Genomic DNA, 16775 nt, shown 5'->3' on the forward strand with positions numbered 1-16775 from the left:
TGGATCAAGGAGGACCGCATTTGGTGATCGAAAGTTCAACAAGAAGTTGACAAACTCCAAGTGAGTCAAAAATTGACCAGATACTTGGTGGAAAAGTCCCAGCAAAGTTAGGATTGACCGAATGTTGGGCAAGAAAATTCTAGACTTGGATTAAGCAAGTTAGGGTTAGACAATTGATTAGGGCAATCGATAGGTCCTAAGCTAATCAATTAGGAGGTTCTTGCGAGAACATAGAAAAGACCCGAATCCATTGATAAATCTATTAGGGCTGCTCCAATTGATTAGGATGGATTTCTAATCGATTGGGAGTTTCATGAAGAGAAATTGTGAAAATAATGGCTAAATCAGTTGGCCTAATCGATTCAGCCACATCCAATCAATTGCGTCAATCGATTAGACAGTGTTTTTATTGCGAGAAAGGGAATCGATTGAGGCAATCAATTAAGACCATACTAATCGATTGCGATAATCGATTAAGGTCTTTCGTGAGAGCACAGAGAGTTTAGGAATTGATTGGGTAATCGATTAAGACTTTTTGAATCGATTGAGATGACTCACCAATCGACTGGGGTTCGAAAAAAGAGTTGTTTTGCAGGTTGTTGGATGGTTGAAAGACCTGAGAATAGATTAGGGAAAAGCTTAATCGATTAGAGGCATCGAGTGAACCCTAGAAAAGGGTTTTCGTGAGGGTTTGAAGGAAATCTCTCTCGCACACTCTCCGCCAGTCTTAAGCCCTTGGAAGACAAGTATTACTGTAGTTTCCAATGATCAAGAGACATCTACAAGATACAAGAGATCGAGCAAGGTGTTTATTGTATTGTATATTCATTTTTTTGTTGTATTTTTTTTATTGTGAGCTTGTACGAGGTTTCTTCACCTTTGGATTATTTCTGAGAATGAGTATTTTTCATAGTAGAGTGTGTGCACTGTGTAGATCTTTGGATTAATCACCTCAAGGAGATGGATACTAAGTAAACATGGGTATTAGCATTGCTTCGAGTTTTTCTGCTATAACAAATCAATAAGATAGTCTCCTAACAAGAAGAAGAGACCCTTTAAGTATGATGCATTGGAGAGGTATGTATACATGGGAAAAAAATGAATCAAGTAACATCGAATTTGGGGCGATTGATTTGATTCTAAAAAAGTTTCACATCGATCGTCAGGATAAATCGGAAAGCAAACCTAATATCACATGGTTGCACACCCCATTTGGATGAAAAATCCTATAAATATGCTGTAGCTGAGGATCAAACCGTGGATACATGAGTAATAACTTGGCGCCTTTCTGCTGCATTGCAGCCTCGATGATAGGTATGTATACATGAAGAATTGACTATATGTGGAGAAAGACCTACAAGATCAAGATGGAATCTCAACATTACTTAAATCTTAATAAAGTCTATTTGAGTACATGGGGTGTTGTCACATGAGGTATTGGAGTCGAAACTCGGCATCTCCGAGCATACCTTCCCTCATTCCTTGCCACTTGTACTAATGGCTAGTAATTACTTGTGATTTATCTTCTTCGTGTTGGTCTAAAGACAGATTAACAGGGACGTTAGGACGAGAGAATTATCTTTTACCACATATTTAAGTAATATAATACGACCAATCCAAGTGCACCTGAACCAAGGTCAAAACTTGTGCATGCTTTATTAATTAACATTCTTTTGCCTGTGATAACCATGATGTTCTCTAACAAAAATCAATAACCAACATAGTGTTCCTTGGGGAGATAAATTACATCAATTGCCTCGATAGATAGAGATAATCATTACTTCAGAGAGATGAAGTTAGATAGCATTAATGAGGTGAACTTGTTGAGTTTGATTAAACGATTATAAATTTCATATCTTTCTAATTAAACACTACAAAAAAATACAACTTTGGGGACAAAAGTTTGGAACGAAAAAAATTCGTCCCAAAATTGGGACAAATTTAGGGTCGAAAATAAATTTCAACCCAAATAACCAACAAAACTTGCAACAAAAAAAATTCGTTTCAAGTTTGCAACATAAAAATAATTTGTTGCTAAATTCGTCCCCAAATCTGGAACGAAAAAAGAATTTGTCCCAAATTTAGGGACAAATACTGGATTCGTCCCAAATTTGGGACGAATCCAGAATTCGTCCCAAACCTAAAAATATTTTTAAATAAATAAAATGAAACACGTAAGGCTTAAATATGGACCTAGAGATCTTGAATTTTGATGAAACAAGTTTCTATGCATTCGTATCGTTGAGCTGATCGTAAATACGTCATCATCCATAATTTTTAATTATTATTTTCAGTGATTTGAATTTTTAACACCAAATTAGGTCAAATTAGGATAAAAAAATTCCAAATATATATATATTTGGTAAAAAATATTTTTATTGATGGATTTACGATCAGAACAATGAGACGAGCACATAGAAACTTGTTTCATCAAATTCCGATGTCTCTAGGTCCGTATTTAATCCGTCCAATTTTGTTTTTTTTTTAAAAAAATAATTAAATATTTGGGACGAATTCTGGATTTGTCCCAAATTTTGGGACGAATCCAGAGATTCGTCCCAAACCTAAAATTATTTTTAAATAAATAAAATGAAACACGTAAGGCTTAAATATGGACCTAGAGATCTCAGAATTTGATGAAACAAGTTTCTATGTATTCGTATCGTTGAGCTGATCGTAAATACGTCATCATCCATAATTTTTAATTATTATTTTCAGTGATTAGAATTTTTAACACCAAATTGGGATTAAAAAATTCCAAATATATATATATTTGGTAAAAAATATTTTTATTGATAGATTTATGATCATAACAATGAGACGAGCACATAAAAACTTGTTTCATCAAATTCCGATGTCTCTAGGTCCGTATTTAAGCCACCCAAGTTTGTTTTTTTTTTAAATAATTAAATTTTTGGGACGAATCTCTGGATTCGTCCCAAATTTTGGAACGAATCCAGAATTCGTCCCAAACCTAAAATTATTTTTAAATAAATAAAATGAAACACGTAAGGCTTAAATATGGGCCTAGAGACCTCAGAATTTGATGAAATAAGTTTCTATGCATTCGTATCATTGAGTTGATCTTAAATACGTCATCATCCATAATTTTTAATTATTATTTTCAGCGATTTGAATTTTTAACACCAAATTAGGTCAAATTGGGATTAAAAAATTCCAAATATATATATATTTGGTAAAAAAATATTTTTATTGATGGATTTATGATCAGGACAACGAGACGAGCACATAGAAACTTGTTTCATCAAATTCTGATGTCTCTATGTAGATATTTTTTAAAACATCTATAGATTGATACTAACTAAAAATGTGTTGTGTACTGAACGGTTGTAAATTAGTGTCCGAAAGCTTAAATATGGACCTAGAGATCTCAGAATTTGATGAAACAAGTTTCTATGCATCCATATCATTGAGCTGATCGTAAATACATCATCATCCATAATTTTTAATTATTATTTTCAGTGATTTGAATTTTTAACACCAAATTAGGTTAAATTGGCATTAAAAAATTCCCAATATATATATATTTGGTAAAAAATATTTTTATTGATAGATTTATGATCATGACAATGAGACGAGCACAAAGAAACTTGTTTCATCAAATTCCGATATCTCTAGGCCCGTATTTAAGCCGTCCAAGTTTTATTTTTTTTTTAAATAATTAAATTTTTGGGACGAATCTCTGGATTCGTCCCAAAATTTGGGACGAATCCAGTATTCGTCCCAAATCTAAAATTATTTTTAAATAAATAAAATGAAACACGTAAGGCTTAAATATGGACCTAGAGACCTCAGAATTTGATAAAACAAGTTTCTATGCATTCGTATCGTTGAGCTGATCGTAAATACGTCATCATCCATAATTTTTAATTATTATTTTTAGTGATTTGAATTTTTAACACGAAAGTAGGTCAAATTGGGATTAAAAAATTCCAAATATATATATATATGGTAAAAAATATTTTTATTGATAGATTTATGATTATGACAATGAGACGAGTACATAGAAACTTGTTTCATCAAATTCCGATATCTCTAGGTCCGTATTTAAGCCGTCCAAGTTTGTTTTTTAAAATTCCGATATTCTAGGTCCGTATTTAAGCCGTCCAAGTTTATTTTTTTAAAAAAAAATAATTAAATTTTTGGGACGAATCCAGAATTCGTCCCAAAATTTGGGACGAATCCAGAATTCGTCCCAAACCTAAAATTATTTTTAAATAAATAAAATGAAACACGTAAGGCTTAAATATGGACCTAGAGACCTCGGAATTTGATGAAACAAGTTTCTATACATTCGTATCGTTGAGCTGATCGTAAATACGTCATCATCCATAATTTTTAATTATTATTTTCTGTGATTTATATTTTTAACACCAAATTAGGTCAAATTGGGATTAAAAAATTCCCAATATATATATATATTTGGTAAAAAATATTTTTATTGATAGATTTATGATCATGACAATGAGACGAGCACAAAGAAACTTGTTTCATCAAATTCCGATGTCTCTAGGCCCGTATTTAAGCCGTCCAAGTTTGTTTTTTTAAAAAAAAAATAATTAAATTTTTGGGACGAATCTCTGGATTCGTCCCAAATTTTGGGACAAATCCAGAGATTCGTCCCAAACCTAAAATTATTTTTAAATAAATAAAATGAAACACATTAGGCTTAAATATGGACCTAGAGACCTCGGAATTTGATGAAACAAGTTTCTATGCATTCGTATCGTTGAGCTGATCGTAAATACGTCATCATCCATAATTTTTAATTATTATTTTCAGTGATTTGAATTTTTAACACCAAATTAGGTCAAATTGGGATTAAAAAATTCCAAATATATATATATTTGGTAAAAAATATTTTTATTGATAGATTTATGATTATGACAATGAGACGAGCACATGGAAACTTGTTTCATCAAATTCCAATATCTCTAGGTCCGTATTTAAGCCGTCCAAGTTTTTTTTTTTTTTTAAATAATTAAATTTTTGGGACGAATCTCTGGATTCGTCCCAAATTTTGGGACGAATCCAGAGATTCGTCCCAAACTTTGGGACGAATTCCTGGATTCGTCCCAAAATTTGGGACGAATCCGAATTCGTCCCAAACCTAAAATAAATAAAATGAAACACGTAAGGCTTAAATATGGACCTAGAGACCTCGGAATTTGATGAAACAAGTTTCTATACATTCGTATCGTTGAGCTGATCGTAAATACGTCATCATCCATAATTTTTAATTATTATTTTCAGTGATTTGAATTTTTAACACCAAATTAGGTCAAATTGGGATTAAAAAATTCCAAATATATATATATTTGGTAAAAAATATTTTTATTGATAGATTTATGATTATGACAATGAGATGAGCACATAGAAACTTGTTTCATCAAATTTCGATATCTCTAGGTCCGTATTTAAGCCGTCCAAGTTTGTTTTTTTTTTTAAATAATTAAATTTTTGGGACGAATCTCTGGATTCGTCCCAAATTTTGGGACAAATCCAGAGATTCGTCCCAAACTTTGGGACGAATTCCTGGATTCGTCCCAAACCTAAAATTATTTTTAAATAAATAAAATGAAACACGTAAGGCTTAAATATGGACCTAGAGATCTCAGAATTTGATGAAACAAGTTTCTATGCATTCGTATCGTTGAGCTGATCTTAAATACGTCATCATCCATAATTTTTAATTATTATTTTCAGTGATTTGAATTTTTAACTCCAAATTGGGATTAAAAAATTCCGAATATATATATATTTGGTAAAAAATATTTTTATTGATAGATTTATGATCATGACAATGAGACGAGCACATAGAAACTTGTTTCATCAAATTCCGATGTCTCTAGGTCCGTATTTAAGCCGTCCAAGTTTGTTTTTTTAAAAAAAAAATAATTAAATTTTTGGGACGAATCCAGAATTCGTCCCAAACCTAAAATTATTTTTAAATAAATAAAATGAAACACGTAAGGCTTAAATATGGACCTAGAGACCTCAGAATTTGATGAAACAAATTTCTATGCATTCGTATCGTTGAGCTGATCGTAAATACGTCATCATCCATAATTTTTAATTATTATTTTCAGTGATTTGAATTTTTAACACCAAATTGGGATTAAAAAATTCCAAATATATATATATTTGGTAAAAAATATTTTTATTGATAGATTTATGATCATGATAATGAGACGAGCACATAAAAACTTGTTTCATCAAATTCCGATGTCTCTAGGTCCGTATTTAAGCCGCCCAAGTTTGTTTTTTTTAAAAAAATAATTAAATTTTTGGGACGAATCTCTGGATTCGTCCCAAATTTTGGGACAAATCTAGAGATTCATCCCAAACTTTGGGACAAATTCCTGGATTCGTCCCAAAATTTGGGACGAATCCGGAATTCGTCCCAAACCTAAAATTATTTTTAAATAAATAAAATGAAACACGTAAGGCTTAAATATGGACCTAGAGACCTCGGAATTTGATGAAACAAGTTTCTATGCATTTGTATCATTGAGCTGATCTTAAATACGTCATCATCCATAATTTTTAATTATTATTTTCATTGATTTGAATTTTTAACCCCAAATTAGGTCAAATTGGGATTAAAAAAATTCCAAATATATATATATTTGGTAAAAAATATTTTTATTGATCGATTTACGATCAGGACAACGAGACGAGCACATAGAAAATTTTTTCATCAAATTCCGATGTCTCTATGTAGATATTTTTTAAAACATCTATAGATTGATACTAACTAAAAATGTGTTGTGTACTAAACGGTTGTAAATTAGTGTCCGAAAGCTTAAATATGGACCTAGAGATCTCGAAATTTGATGAAACAAGTTTCTATGCATCCATATCGTTGAGCTGATCGTAAATACGTCATCATCCATAATTTTTAATTTTTATTTTCAGTGATTTGAATTTTTAACACCAAATTAGGTCAAATTGGGATTAAAAAATTCCAAATATATATATATTTGGTAAAAAATATTTTTATTGATAGATTTATGATCATGACAATGAGATGAGCACATAGAAACTTGTTTCATCAAATTCTGATGTCTCTAGGTCCGTATTTAAGCCGTCCAATTTTGTTTTTTTTTTTAAAAACAATTAAATATTTGGGACGAATTCTGGATTCGTCCCAAATTTTGGGACGAATCCATGAATTCGTCCCAAACTTAGGGACAAATTTGGGAACAAAATATATTTGTTCCTAACCTAGATCTAAAACTCACCCGATACTTTTTCCCTTCCCTCATTTCTTTCCCCTCTCTCTCCCCCGTTCCCCCTTCCCAAGCTGCGGTTTCCACGTTTCGGCCACATCTCCGACCGACGACGGCGTGATCTGCGACGATCGCTTGATCTCCGGGTAAGCACTCTGCCCTCGGATCTCTCCCTCTCGCCGTCGTAGGGCTGCTTGCCGGCGCTGCCTGGGCGCGGGCACGGCTGCCTGGGCGCGGGCACGGCTGCCTGGGCGCGGGCAGGCGCTGCCTGGCCGGCGCCGGGAGCTAATGAGTCATCTCAACAAAGAAGTATGAAAAGAAGAGTTTCATTATTGGAGGCATTGAATGGGGGTGGTGGGGAGAACGTACACAGGATTGGTTTGGATTAAATTGGTGCCGAAAGTTTATTGCCGGCAATTAAATGGACTACCGTTTCTTCTGTAAAGGATCAAAGTTATGTATTGAGACCATTGTGGCAGATAAAATTGGCCATACGACGTTGGAGTTTTTATGCCAAACAAGAAGAAATAGGACTTGTTTATTGTGGCTGTCTGACAGTTTCGAAGTTGGTTGAGCCAAGTTATGCAGATCTCTAGTCCACATTTGACACTTTGATTTTGTTGCTTGATTAAAACTTTGGAGGATCGAATTATACAGGGAAGAAGATCTCTCTTTGCCTTGCCTTATATTTATTTTGCAAAAATACAATCTGAATTTTGATATATCCTAGATTTATTTTTCCCAAGGAATCCTGTGGCGAATTGGAAAGGGAAGAACTTCAAAGCGATGCATTGGAGTCATCAAAGTGTCAGGTAAACTTAATCAACTGTCTTGAATTAGCCATTCACAATATATCTTTTACAACTTTTAATCAGCAATATGCAGTTACAGTATATGGATTCCTTTTTCGGTTAATTATATTGAGCTCTTGTTTGCTCTTAATATTACTGAGCTTATAGACATCCAAAGTAGTCTGTTGATTAACTTATATAACATATTCTTGGGCCAAGTGTTTGATTTGTCTACCATGAATCAATTTGCAATTCTAGTTCAGCTGTTCTGTTTTTGTTGTTACTGGAGAAATGCTCCAAGAAGAACAATGTTGCCTTCATTGGTTCATGTGAGTGCACTGTAGTTTAACTAGTCAAATGCTAGCATTACCTTCCTATTTGATATGGTACGAGTCCACTAGACACGAGTACAATAAGAGCTCCTCGGATGAAAGAGAAAGGTAGTTGGTGCAGTAGTTGGCCGGACCCCTCATTGTTTGTAACGTGATCAGAAATGAAGTCAAACAGGAATTGTGCACGAGAATAAAAACCAAAAACACTGAAAAGTTGAGTAGTTGAGCTCATTGGGAGCTTTGTGTATGATATACTGACATCTAATTAGGCATTTAATGCAAGTTCTCAGTAACTCGTAAACAGGGAGCTTTGTCATAGACAGCGTACAAAAAGTATGAAAGTGAAGCTCCCAACCACACTAGTAAGCCTCGGTGGATGCCGCACTCGGTGGCGGCGGAGGTGAGGCTTACGATTTCTGTTAGAAAAATATGTTTTTCTTTTGATTCACCTTGCTCTTAGAATCTGACTGTATAAGCTTGGAGAGCCAAAATGGAAGATGAAAAATTGTTTTGATCTTGTGAACATGAATTCATTATCCTCTAATGAATTCAAGTTGATAATTGATTGACGAAGACCTCACTTAGCCAATGGAGTGCGAAATAAATAAATTTCATGACCTTTGAACAATGCATGCATATCATGGGTCTGTTCTCAAAATGTGTATGATTAAAAAAATATGATAACAAATCTTAAAAGAACTGGTGCCCTGCATGAATACTACAAGTATGATATGTCCATGTTTACACAGTAAAACATTGTGTTAATTAATGTAAACTATGCATATCATGGGTCTTGTTTCCAATTATTCTTGTTACATGGTCATATCGTATAATTTTTAAAAGCTTTCATGTTACACTTGATCTGGTTTATTTGTTTGTTATTATGTAGGCAAAGGAGATTTGATGGGGATCAAAGATTTTTGTGGCACACGAAGATGACTATATGTATTCTTAGTGTTCTTGGATGGCTGATGGACTTTTAAAACATTCGGTTGTTGAACTTTGTATCATATTTTCTAGTAGCTTGGATGGATGATGGATCTTGTAAACTTTGTATCATATTTTCTAGTTAGCTTGGATGGATCTTGTAAACTTTGTTGAAATGTAAACTTCATGGAATCTTTATATTTCTTGAATTATGAGTTGATGTGTTGAAATGTTAAATTAGGATGTGTTGAATGCATATTATTGTTATTTGAATTTGTTTATGTATTTATGGATTGTATTGTAGAAATAAATTGAATCTGGAAAAAATATTTGATATAGGGACGAATTTGGCAACGAAAATTATTTGAGCCAATTTTATCGTAATTTGGGACAAAATTATTTTCGTCCCAGAATCTGGGACGAATTTGGATTCGTCCCAGATTCTGGGACGAATTCTGGGATGAATTTTGTGGATTCGTCCCAAAATTCGTCCCAGAATCTGGGACGAATTCTGGGACGAATTTTGTGGATTCGTCCCAAAATTCGTCCCAGAATTTGGGACGAATTCTGGGAAGAAAATTTATCATACGATTTTCAAAATCGTGGACAATTTTTGTTGCCAAATTCGTTGCCAGATTTGCAACAAATTTATTATTCGTTCCAAATTTAGGAACAAAAATGGCAAAAAAAAAAATTTTGTCACCGAATTTGTCCCCAAACTTGTTGCAATATTAGGGACAAAATTGGCAACAAAATATAATTTGTCACCGAATTCGTCCCCAAATTTGTTGCAAAGATAGAGACAAATTTACCCATGTGAATTCGTCCCCAAATTCGTTCCTAAGTTTGCAACAAAAACTATTTTCGTTGCAAATTTGTATACTTTTTTGCAACGAATTTGGGGACGAAAATTTTATTCGTCGCCAAATTCGTCCCCAAATTCGTTCCTAAATTTGCAACAATCCATATTTCGTTCCAAAAGCTGGCATCAACCAGTTTGGGACGAAAAAATTTTCGTCCCTGATTTTGTCCCAAAAATTTTTACAACGAATTTTTTTTTAAAATTCGTCCCCAATTAACTTTGCAATGAATTTTTAAGAAAATGAAATAAGGAAAATCATGGCAAGAAGCTAATATATTAACATAATAAAATATCCTAACTGTAGTGAAAAAAGAACGAAACTAAAATTTTATAGTGAGCAATATAATTGCTGAAAATATAAGAGTTATACGGTCTTCAAACTAGTATTCTAGTTTCATAAACTTAGGAATTCATTTGTATAAATATATAGATAGAGATAAAATGTACATTACACAATATACATATATTAATGTCTATAAAATTACTTGTACAAAGTTCAAGAGATAACAAAAAAGATGCAAATTACACATGCTTACATACATAAAACAAATTACCTAGCACAATTTTGTGACCACATGAGCTCCTTCTCATAGCTATAATTCCTAGAATTTCCTTGACTTATGTGATTCATCAATTCTGAGGAAGATTGAGATGACATAGTGAGTAAACATTCAATTTCCTCGTTGCCTTCTGGTATACAAACTCCTTTCCTTTTCATTCTAGTCTTTCTCATACTTTGCAATTTATACTCAACTTCCTTCATTGAAGGCCTTTTTGCACCTTTCAAACTCAAGCATGTTTCTATCAAACTACTTATTTCAAGAAACTCTGGCTCTGTCCCTTCTTGCAAAACACGTTCTTCTACCAAATCAAACAATGTGTTCTCTCTTTTTGCTTGAAAGAAATTCATTGCTAGATTTTGTTGTGACTCAATATTAATTGAGTATATAGGCTTCTTTCCTGTTAAAAGTTCAAGAAGAATAATTCCAAAGCTATAGACATCACTTTTCTCTGTCAACTGACTAGTTTGATAATACTCCGGATCCAAGTACCCAAAGGTACCGTGTATAGCAGTAGTTATATGTGTTTGATCAAGAGGAATAAATCTTGATGCTCCAAAGTCTGATACCTTCGTCTTAAATGTATCATCTAAAAGAATATTTGATGACTTCACATCCCTATGGAAAATAGATATAGAAGCCGCTGAGTGTAAGTAGGCAAGTGCTCCGGCAGATTCTGTGACAATTCTAAGACGATCATCCCATGATAATTTGGATTCACCTTGTGAAACATGAAGATGATCTGAAAGAGTTCCATTGGAGATAAATTCATAAACCAACAAAGGAACTTCAGTTTCCAAACAACATCCATAAAGCTTAACTACGTTCCTATGATTGATTTGAGAAAGAACCGCAACCTCGTTTATGAATTGATCAATCTCACTTTTTTTAACCATCTTTGACTTTTTTATGGCAACAACTCGTTGATCTGATAGAATCCCTTTGTATACGGTACCATGTCCTCCCCTTCCAAGTATTCGAGTTTCATCAAAATTGTTTGTTGCCTTTTCTATCTCTTCAAGAGAAAATATATTTGTTCTCTCATCAACATGGTCACTTGTAGAGATTAATTGTTGAAGCAGTAAACCATGATTTTGATGAAAATTCCTTTGTCTGATTTTCTTTTGATTTCTTTGCTTCCATTTCTTTCCTACGATGACCAATGTTACACAGAGGAGCAAGAGACTTGTTCCAATGCTAGCACCAAGGATGACACCTGCACAAAATTGATTTATTACCTTTTATTTTAATTTAGTTGTACATATATATAATTATATAAATGTTAGTCTTATGTAAATAAAATGTATTTAAAACTAGGGATTTACCCAATATAAGAGCAATCCTTCTGTCGGGGAGGCATGTTCCTCCAATAGGATCACCAGATGTTCCCCTAGGACATGTGCACCTGTAACTTCCTTCTGTATTTATACAATCTCCGGTGCAAACTTTTGTAGTAGAATTACATTCATCAATATCTAAAATTCCATAACACTTTGTCAATACATTACATCACATGTTTTAATTATATATACCTAAGTTTCCATTGATAAAGTTTAAAAGCCGTTTGCAGCTTTCCGAATATATTCAATTATTACAATTCTATCAGTATTTTATATAAAATAAATAAATATTATATACCTATATATTAGTATTATTATTGTATATAAGTACATTAATTTGTAATATTAAATAAATAATTGAAAATATTGTATGATATTAAGACTTTAAATAAATAAAAATGTGAACATTTTATATCACTAATCAATTACTATTTATTTTTTCATTATTTCTTGGGTCTTAAAATAATTATTATTTAAAGAAAAACTATTATTTTATTAAAACAAATGTGTAAAATAATACATTTGAAGGAAAAAAATCATGAAAATTAAACGGCGCATTTCATGAAAAATGTATATTTTTTTTACTGATTAATGTGTAAAATAAGAATTAATATTTATTACTAATCAATATATATATATATATATATATATATATATATATATATATATATAATACAGCTATATACTATTTAATATCTACATTTTTTTTTTTCTTTTACATATAAAATGCATATCTTGAAAAAGTGAGAAATTAAAGATGTTTTTAGTACCTTGACATCCATCAGGAAGGTAAGGATTTCCATCGTAGCCATCTTTGCATATGCATATGTACCCTTTGTTTTTTACATCCAAACAAGAGCTGTTTTGATAGACACATGCGAAGGTGCTCTTATCTTTTGCAGCATCCTCACAGGATTGATTGGCGATTACCCATGTCATGATTATTGTAGCATTGTAAATAGTGAAATGTGAATGCGTAGACGATAGGTGAATATAATAATGAAGAGGATCAGGATTATACTCCAGTTGCCCTTCCTTCAATGAAATTTTGTTCACTACATAATCGTCTAGAAATAGAAGAGCTGGCGGATGAAAAGTCTCATTGCATGTTAGAGCAAAGTATTCATCTCGATAACAACCTTGTTTTAACCCGAAGGGGAAGGAAATTGTAACATTTCCACATTTGGTTCGACAATCTTTGTCAGGAGTGAATGTAAAATTTTTATCTGTTAACACATGCACTCACGAATGATTAGCTAGCTCTAATATTTAAAAATTCTATATATAATAAAATGATATATCATTAATTTATTTAAGTTAATTAATTAGCATGCATATTTTACAAGAGAATATATATAGAAGGGATTTAGAATCATCACCTAGTTGACAGCCATCAGGTAGGTAGGGGTTGCCGACATGATTAAAAGAACATCGACAAAAGTAACCAATGGTTTCATTCGAATATGATGCATCGTCAAAAAGGACATCATGGCATTCACTTTTGTTACTACGACAAGCATAAGTGTCGCAACTCTTTATGGCCTCTTTGCACGTTGAATGGTCATTGAAGTACCAAGCGAGAGATGCCATCATTCCAGTTCTATTCCTATTGTTTATAAATCTTTCGTAGTCATCATCATTAATGAAGTGTTCGTTGTAGTCATCATCATTAATGAAGTGGTCGTTGTATATGATGGCCATGACGTTGGAGTTGTTATTGTTGATCATTTGATCCACATTCTCATTGAATCGAGTTAATTGAATAGCCCATGAAAGCTGGCTATATTTTGAACTCTCCAAGAAAAAGGTACAACATGTACGGTTGATATTTGATATATTGGCAGTGAGGCATATTGTAGAGCAACTATCTACCGAACTATTGGTAACAAGATTAACAATATTAACCATAACACCACAGCCAACCACAAGCAAAATGTTGTTGCCGCCTGTATCTCCATATCCATATGGGTCTTCCCAATCAGCTAAACGTAAGCCATAAGAGAGAGACAGATTCTTAAGATTGATCAATGTAGTGTTTTTGAATTGTTCATCTGCATTCAATGTGACATATGGCGATTCAATGTTGACCAACCCTTCTTTTGTAAAATTTCTTATTTGGATATTGCTATCTCCTAAAAGGAGTCTTGGAGAATCCGAGTCATGTGAACAAGTAAGATTAAATCCAACACCAAAAGAACAATTATTGCCAATGCCAAAAGGATATTCAATTTGTATATCACCGCATGTGTTGGGACAATCGGAAAGGAGAGTAAAATTTTTATTTTCCATTAGCCAACTTGTACAACCCTCCAATATTGATATCAATAAGACAATTTGTAGCAGCAATATCCTAGTGACTTCCATTTTATGTTCCTACAAATCAACTATCAATAAAAAAAAATACATAATAAAAAAAGGAGTTAAATTATTGATAATTAATATAGGTATATATGCATTAATTAAAAAACAACTACTCCAAGAAAAAGTAGGATAGTTCATGTATATATAAATATCGCACCACCTCTAGATATATATGAGTATGGATTATGCAACTTATTAATCACACAGGCTGCAATTATTTATTAATTTTATCTTAATAAATTTGATCGAGTATGTCAATCTCATTTATTATCAAACAACAAGACATCTTATTCATTGTGTATATTCAAAAAAAAAAAAAGTTGGATCCGCCACCTCAGCCGCCCCTAGAGTCAGCCCCATGGTATGGAAGGAGGTAAATTCAGTTACACAGGCAGAAGACACTTGGTGGGGTGAATTTAAAGTTGTGAGTTCTTGTGAGATTCAACTTTTGACTTCTACATCAAAAATTATCATGAACGCATTGTCTGCGCTATGCCCAGGGTGTGTATACTAACTTTAACTAGTTGTGTACTGTGTGAATAGTGAGAGTATGTAATTATACAACAAAGTATGTGTATGTAACTTAAGAAATTCATAAGACTTGGCTCATCTAATTAAGTCTTTCATATAAACTCCTTCATTAGTCCACGTAATTTCATTGTTTTTTTTAGCTAGCACTAGATATCCAACCCTTTAGACCAACTAATTTTGGAGATAAACAATTTGGCTCTATAAAAAATTTTCACTGGCCATTAGAGTAAATTTGAAAGTGCTCACAACGGATGACCCAACAACCTAACATCCTAAATTTATTATCCCATTAAATAAAGTGAATATCATTTTCATAATTTATTGAGTTCATGAGTTTCATTTATTCATTTAGATTGGCCAACTTAATAATATTGACTCAATCGATCTATTCAATCCAATTGGTCAAGCTCAATAAGTAAACTAGCAAATAGAGAAAGCCTTATCAACGATTAAGTCATTAGAAGAGTTAGAGAATCCATTAACTTGATATGCCCGATTATAAGTCTAAAAATGCTTAAGACTTCACTTAACAAATCAAGTCTTATATAAACTACTTCATTTGTTCACACAATTTTAGATGGAGCGGTTGGAGCAAAAGGTAAAAACATTCACCCCAGATGTCCCAATATCATTAGCTCTCGGCTAAATTCAGACAGATAAATCACGGAAGATATTTTGCCCTAGCACCCTTTGCATGTGGGAGGAGATCAGATATCCAATAGGACATTTTGTATCCGTTAGAAATTGAGTCAAATATCTATTGAAATAACCACTTATATAATTATATTAACGGTCTCAATCCATGGGGTTGGATGGAATTGTTAGTTCCATAGGAAGAAGCATGAGAATATATATAAAATAAATATTATTGATTGGAATTTGTTTGAAGAGCTTGGAATAGTTTACAAGATGGTTAATTGGTTGAATTTGTAAGATAGTTGGAAATTAAATGAGATGCGCTGAGAACTGTATGTATGTGTACTAAACACAATCTAGCTTAGAATAAATAATATCGGTGAAATAAGACAGAGAAGCAAAGAGAAAATACTGACCTCCGTCAAATTTTGGTAGCCAACTGATCACTTGATTGATTAAAGCCTGTTTCTCCAACAAAAGTACAATCATCCCGTTGGATCTAGGTTGTTTATATAGAGATCGAGAGAGTCTTGTGCTCCGTCGAATTAACATTGATCAAAGAATAAGGATAATGCATATTTAATTTGAATTGAATAATATGTCAGCATGGACTTGACTCCAAGAGATTTGTGATCAGACCAATTACTATCGTTTCAGTTAAAGAAATTAAAACATAATTTGTAGAAATTAATTTAAATCCTTACTTAATTTTTCATTATATCATTATTTTAATCTTCTACTTGTTATTTATTTTATTTAAATTGTATACACGCATTGTCCATACATATGTGATGTGCATGAAATATCAAGCATATATTTTTCATTTTTCTACCGGAGAATTAATAGTTCGCTATTATTCTGAAAGGCTTCTTCTGTAGCTTTGTCTGAATCGTGAACTATAATGCACTTTAGTAAATGTGATTAAAGTTAATTGCATATTGTAATATATTTAGATATTATTTTCCGAGTCACTGGATTCACAACTGTTGCTCGGTCAACACGTTACAGATAAGACATATAAAGACATCTTGACGTTTTGGGTAGATTGGACGTCCAACTATAATTTAGAATATGTAATTATCTGGAAGACCACATACTAATAGGTTTATGTCAATTTTAGTTCTAAAATGTCACACCTCAGTCATTCCCTATTACAAATTATTGCCATTATAAAAAGTAAGT

The 16775-nt window shown here is 32.5% G+C and overlaps 2 protein-coding genes across 2 annotated transcripts in view; one reads left to right on the forward strand and one right to left on the reverse strand.

Moving 5' to 3' along the window:
• The window catches only part of LOC122039003, a 39952-nt gene extending 30484 nt beyond the window's left edge, over window positions 1–9468 (forward strand). Inside the window, exons 3-5 of the mRNA XM_042599014.1 lie at window positions 7253–7399; window positions 8000–8065; window positions 9266–9468. Of these exons, the coding sequence (XP_042454948.1) occupies window positions 7253–7399; window positions 8000–8065; window positions 9266–9359 (307 nt within the window). The 3' untranslated portion in view covers window positions 9360–9468. The remainder of the gene's footprint in view (window positions 1–7252; window positions 7400–7999; window positions 8066–9265) is intronic.
• A 1187-nt stretch (window positions 9469–10655) lies between these two features.
• LOC121967964 (wall-associated receptor kinase 3-like) lies at window positions 10656–16120 on the reverse strand. Its single transcript, XM_042518498.1, has 4 exons — window positions 16010–16120; window positions 12836–13291; window positions 12051–12200; window positions 10656–11941 (listed from the first exon to the last, which is right to left on the reverse strand). Exons 1-4 carry the CDS (start codon window positions 16080–16082, stop codon window positions 10716–10718), a joined length of 1905 nt encoding a protein of 634 aa, XP_042374432.1. The 5' UTR covers window positions 16083–16120; the 3' UTR covers window positions 10656–10715.
• Window positions 16121–16775: the final 655 nt, after the last annotated feature.

Source organism: Zingiber officinale, chromosome 1B (genome assembly GCF_018446385.1).
Source record: "Zingiber officinale cultivar Zhangliang chromosome 1B, Zo_v1.1, whole genome shotgun sequence".
Taxonomy (NCBI): domain Eukaryota; kingdom Viridiplantae; phylum Streptophyta; class Magnoliopsida; order Zingiberales; family Zingiberaceae; genus Zingiber; species Zingiber officinale.

Excerpts from the sequence above, each read along its gene's own strand:
- LOC121967964 (XM_042518498.1), bottom strand. The coding sequence starts at position 16,082 with ATGATTGTACTTTTGTTGGAGAAACAGGCTTTAATCAATCAAGTGATC. Across the intron at positions 13,292-16,009 it reads GCTACCAAAATTTGACGGAG|ATAAAAATTTTACATTCACT; the intron begins GTCAGTATTTTC and ends ATGTGTTAACAG. Across the intron at positions 12,201-12,835 it reads CCTTCCTGATGGATGTCAAG|ATATTGATGAATGTAATTCT; the intron begins GTACTAAAAACA and ends ATGGAATTTTAG.